This window comes from Apiospora marii, assembly GCF_038362585.1.
Source record: "Apiospora marii strain CBS 49790 chromosome Unknown utg000003l_segment0_segment0, whole genome shotgun sequence".
NCBI lineage: Eukaryota > Fungi > Ascomycota > Sordariomycetes > Amphisphaeriales > Apiosporaceae > Apiospora > Apiospora marii.
The window spans coordinates 6,540,509-6,546,508 of NW_027117374.1; the positions used below are offsets into that span (position 1 = coordinate 6,540,509).

Genomic DNA, 6,000 nt, shown 5'->3' on the forward strand with positions numbered 1-6,000 from the left:
GGCCCCCATGCCCACTGCGGAAGCACTATCATTCTGGTGGCCGCCGCCGCGTTTCGCCTATGGATTGCATTTGAATGGGCGATGGTTCCACAGCAAAAGCATGGGGCGAAAGGCTTCGCCCTCATAGAGGTGCTTGCTGTGTCGTTGATGGTTATAGCCGGTGCTCTGGGCATGACGTCTACTCGTTAAGGAAAGGTGCGGGACAAGGGAATACGGACGCGTTACCAGCCATCTCGCCGGTCGATGGTCGATCTCTACCTTCCAAGGAGCGGCAGGCATGAACGATCTAGCCACGAGTGGGGAGTGTCGCAAATGTTAAAGACGGAGCGCCAGGCCAGGCAGCATTCGTGAAGTAATTCAGGAGGTCCAAAGTAGTACTCGTCGAAAAGCTCACAGGAATTGGCGTGGTGGTTGGAGATCGGTGGGCGCTCCTATGAGCTGTCCGCATTTGGTTATACGGCTGACCTCGGACTGGTGGACAGGTATCTATTTCGCCGCAAAAGACTACTAGGTGCTGCGGTTGCAGGCATTCCTGGCTCGGCCCGGATGTGACGGCCTTCAGATCAGGCTCAACAACAGAACAGGCTAGTATTAGTCACCTCGTAGTTTAATGGCTTACTGGGCGCTCACAGTCAGTTCGGCTCCTTGGCCTCCTAGTCCATATTAGATCACGGTAGAAGGTATTCCCACAGCAAATAAGAGACCCCGTCGTAGTCTCATTTGTCACACTGGTGACGGTGGTAGTGTACCCTAGCAGCGGCTTTGCCTCTGCTCAGCAGAGGCGTCGTCAGCTACTCTCTACATCCTGAGGTATGCATCTGCCCTACCGCAGCACAAATTTCTTACACATCCTGCACGTCGGTAAAGGGGACAAAAAGTACATGGCCATAATTTGAGTGCAAGATTTTGTGAGGTCATCCTTAGCCGGGTGCGGAAAAGCACTTTTTAATCGAAACATCTCTCGCCTCGCAAAAGGTGGCACCGTCGAGTAATGCGCCGGTACAGAAAGAGGCCGCATCAGTAACTCCGCATTGAGCAATACCGGTGGCGCTCTTTCCAAGTCCATGGCAATGCCGGCGTCGGTCACCAATTCTACCCCACGAAGCCAGTCCATAGTCCAAACACTCCATTCAATCTCTGTCTTATAACCTTACCGGCCGGGGAGAAGAAATTCGGCCCAACAAGACTACATATGCAGCTTGCTGAATGTATCACAAAGCATTCAAAGAGAGGCGCGGCAGAACCGGCGCGTGGCATCTCTTTCGGGTTGCTTAACAAAAAACAGGCGGACCTCAGCAGTAACGAATCATTCTTATAGCGCTGACCTCTCATAATTCCACAAGACAGTGAGATTAAAAAACTCCATTCCTCAGGCATCATATAGTAACACCACGAATATGAAGGCGGTTCTACTACTCAGCATGGTTGCTTTGGTAGCGGCTCATCGGGCAATTGCACAGCCTTTTCCCAATACAAGACTGGAAAAACGCAATCCCTACCCATTACAAACAACGCTGGATGATCGCCCGGATCTCTCGATATGCACCGTACCAATATCCAAGCCTTGTAAAGTCATTGCGACTTTTTGGGATAGCACTGGCGATTCCATCAATGTGAATTTCTTGCTGGATGGGGGGTTCAAGAAGTTTCCAGATGCTCGTGCATATAGCACGATTTCCGTGCTGAACCAGGCCAGGGGGGGTGTGTGTGAATGGCGAACGAATTCGGGTGCATTGTGGACTCTGGAAACTGGCGAGAATAAGGTGTTTGGGCCTCCGGGGCAGATAATGGAAGGACGATGCCTCACGTCAACATGAACTGAGGTAGAATCAGCGGGACCACTTCTGGGTCATTAGCCTGGGAAGAAGGGGTAGGAGGAAGCAGACCAAGGTGGAGCAATTCTGGAACCAATACAAGACAACTGCAGCCGATAGTATTAACGATCTATGTAAAGCTATTGGTGAGTTCTCGTTTTAGATCAAGAGAAATGCCAGTCCACTGTCTAAACTTGCTACCGGCCCGCTCTTGTTTAATTGAGATATGCGCGGACTCCTCCTCGACCAATTGTTGTCCCCCTGAAAATTGGCACAACGCGCAACCCTTCCGGCAACTGGTGGTGGGCATGACGACTGTGAACGCTTCACAGGCTGTATTTGCATGATTATTATCCCGGCCCTTCTAGGTTTCTTGGAAGGGTCCGGGTCTGTTGAGACGGAGTCGGTCTGGTATTCTTCGCCAGGAACACCTTCAGGGAACAAATACTTGTTCATCTCTTTAATTACATCGACATCCTGCTTTTAGTTGTAGACCAGAGTATTGCCATGGAAATTGCTGTTCTTGTTGGTCGAATCGAAAATTTCTTTCAGACAGCAATCGTGTTGGTCATAGGTTTCTTGCGACACAACCTTGTTCTCCTCCGCATCCTTCTTGTCTTCCTCCGTCTCCGGGGGTTTCAGGCCGGGCTTGTAGAAGGATTGGGATGGTAGGGCGGGTGCGTATAATACATGAGCTCGGGATCGTCAATCAAAAAGTAGGGCATGTGACGGCGAATGAGGTCCAAAGCTCTGTCATTGAGGCCAATATTGGACTGGCCGTGCTCCTGGAGCACGCGAAGGTTGTCGCGATTGAAGTCTTCCCAGCCGCCCGGGGAGGGGTAGGACAGTTCGTTGCCCCCGCCGTAGAATTTGGACGTGTAGTCGAAGAACGACATGATGGCGCCGATCGTAACGTGCGAATATTCTTCTTTGGCGTCCTGCTCACTGACTTCTTACCCTTCGCTCGAGGCAGCTCGAGGCCGAACGTTACTCGTGGATATCTATAAAGCTACGCAAGTCTTAAGGTGTGCTATTAATTATCGAACGTGTGTGTGGATACATCCGATTTTGACGCCACCTAACACGAATTAGGGCGACCTTAATTGTGAAGTGGCTTGAAGAAAAGTTGGATATCGGCTGTATGTCCAGGGTCGAAAACTGGACATTTGCAAGGAGCTACTCTAAGATAGAACTCGCGTACTTATACCCTTTTGTGGGTGCTCTATTCTTACTAGTGCCAACGCAATGTATTTTCGTGAGTCCTATCTAGGGAATTTTGTGGTGGCTCAGGCATGTTGATCCGACTGGTCGTCAAGGAGGGCAAGTGAGGGTGCGTGGTCTTCGCCGGCACAGCGTCTAACTGGAAAGACTTTTGGAAGAGGATGAGATGGAAGAGTAGTTGAAGCAATGTTACGCATATCGCCCCATATTGATCCAATATTTCCCATTTATTAACCTCCCTCAGTGCCTAACTCACTGTTTCCACAAGCGCCCCCGATTGGCGCAGCGATGCTTTTCCTCAAACCCGCGAGCTGAGACTGTTTCATGCAGCGAGCACCATCTCTACTGTTGGCTTGATGGAAATGTAGAGTGGGCAGGCCGCGTGACGTCAACGTGGCCTAGAATATCGTTTTGCTCAGGACACGAAGTCTCAGCGCACTGCTCCGAGAGCCTTTCTTCACTGCTTCCTGCGTGGCCTAAGGCAGAGGTAGAGACGTCTCTGCCGATGCTAATACCACATCCCTACATGGTCACTCGTCCTCAAAGAAAGACATAGCTTGGTGATGGCAAACACTTACCGTATTCTTGCGCACGCGACAGAAACATCAACCACGATCGTCACCAGGTTACGAAACGTTTTCGCCAGGGCAGATCATATGCGCGTCTGCCAGGTTGGGCGACACTTGTGCCAGCTATCCAGGTCAGTGAGATTTCGGGTGTGCGCTTGTGTCGCGTCTTATCTTGACAGTAGAGTCTTGGTACTGAGTCAACCTATCTGCCATCAGTCTAGGGAGGCTTCCAGCTACAAATGGAATACTGTCGCTCTATATCAATCCATAACCTGATCTGCTTCGCCAAGAGGCTTCAGTGTTCATAGCTTTCCTTGTTGTGTGGCGTTTCTGTGTCAAGAGGTCGGCGTCCTCAATTCGGTCACGATGTTTGGCTTTATCAAACATGCAACAAAGGCAGCGAATGTAGTTTTCAAGCAGTCTGATTTCGACTGCGTCGGATGCGGGGTTGACGATGGCTCGACGAAGATCCACGGCGCGTTGACGATCGCTTGCAGACGCTAGACATCTGCCTCCTTTCTTAGTGAAATAAATGCATCGAATATTCGTCGATGATGGATCGAGCTGATAAAATGACACAAACCACGACACGCCTTGAAACGAAACCATGACTAATGAAAAGCCTCCTACAACAGAGTTCGTGAGCTCTGCCACTCCATGGACAGATACATGGGAACATGTGTTGATATATGGTCATGTTACTCGCACAATTCGGTCGGCGCTTATTGTGTGACACATCAACCAATAATGGTTGCAGGTCCATTTAAGGCTTTTTCGCGACGGTTGTCTGCCTAACTGGCAAATTTCTAGATGGCGTTTACAAGACTCAGCACTAGCGGGCTGTGGCGCTGCATCAGGTTTGAGAGCGCAGGCCAACCTGCAGAAGCGCTCACAAACGGTAGGCAGAGAATCATTCTTGAAAGCCTGCACCCGCCTTGGCGGCGAAATTCTCTCAGCTGATCTAGTTTTGTTCAGCTTATGTCTTGATGGATGCTGATCCGTGAAGAACTGGTATGTGCCTGTGGCTTCGTGTCAAAGCATTTCTAGACTTCGAAAAGTGCTATAATATCATATATGGTGAATCTGGAAGCCGTTGCGGTAACTGCTATTTATAGAGAAACTCGAACTTTGTTGTACGAATTGAAATTCGTGGTCTGCTTAGGAAAGAGAAAAGATCATGGAAGGTGAATTAAGCTGAAGCTGGGCTATGTATACATTAGTGTGGTGATGGGCGGCAGACCCCACCCCGGCCCGCGAAATGTGGGTTAGGCTTGCTGCGGCCGGGCTGTATTTTACAGCCAGTACGTAACATCCTGGAATATGGGTCGTGCTGGGCCGTTTCTCGAGTCAGTTATCCATTCATCGCGAGGCAATAATAACACATTTGACAGCGGTGCTTGGACGAACGCTTCAATTTACCAGCTCGCTCTTCCTCTCTTTACCATTCTCAATAAGAAGGATAAGCATGCTGTGTAGAAAGGCTGGCCTCTGGTCCATGACTTTCGGGGGCATTATACTAGCAGCTTCGTAGACTGGTAAGTTGCGAGAGCGGATTGCGCCACCTAGTACGCTGCTCGAGCCAGTACAGAGTACGTATAAAGACCAATTCACGAGCTTTTGTCTAGAAACGTAGGCGGAGATCTACTTCGTAGGTAGGCAAGGCAACCCTAATGCGAGGGCATGCATATACTTGGCCTTGCGAGAGTGGCTGTCGGAAATCTTCAAAGCATGGGTCTTGCTTTCCTCCCAAGGGCCTTGAAGCATTCCTTGAAGTAAGGAGAAGCCAATATCAAGTGTTTCGAGGAAAGCCGCATATGAACTTCAATGGAAGTAGGTATATGTTCAACGTCTTTGACAACGGGCTTCGGTTCGGGTTCGGGTTCGTGGGGAGGTGAGATGAGAGGTGAGATCCGCTCAGGTACGATGGGAGCCGGAAGCCGATCTGGCTCGTTGCCAGGATCAAGTGACCTAAATAAGTCGATGAAGCTCTTCGCTTCCTCCTTGTTCTTCCCACCCCCAGCGAATGGCTGACAGGATAACCCGTCATCAAGCGAGTCTCCAAGCCACTCTGCAAAAGGTCTTTCTTCCTTCCTTTCTTTTAACCACTGGCCTCAATTGGGGAAACCTTATCAAAATGCAAGCCCCCCTCCCTTGACTTGACTACGGCCTGACAATTTGAGTATATTTAAGCCAGCCGTTCTTGGCGGTGCGCGAGCTGAACGAGACCCCGGTAGATATACTACCACAGCGAATCAGCGCCTCTATGTCCCTACAAGGCGCTTGAGCCATGGCGTGTCGCATAGCGCGTGTGTGTTCCCCCCCTCTCCCCCCTTTTTCAGCTATCCTGCAAGAGATAAAACCTCAGGCACATCTTCTCCGCACCACCAAAACTAGAG

General features: G+C 50.3%; 1 protein-coding gene across 1 annotated transcript; it reads right to left on the minus strand.

Moving 5' to 3' along the window:
• Nucleotides 1-2,452: 2,452 nt before the first annotated feature.
• PG985_005565 (uncharacterized protein) lies at nt 2,453-2,710 on the minus strand (the record flags this gene model as incomplete). Its single annotated transcript, XM_066825334.1, has 1 exon — nt 2,453-2,710. The coding sequence occupies one exon, from the start codon at nt 2,708-2,710 to the stop codon at nt 2,453-2,455; it is 258 nt and encodes an 85-aa protein (XP_066688494.1).
• Nucleotides 2,711-6,000: the final 3,290 nt, after the last annotated feature.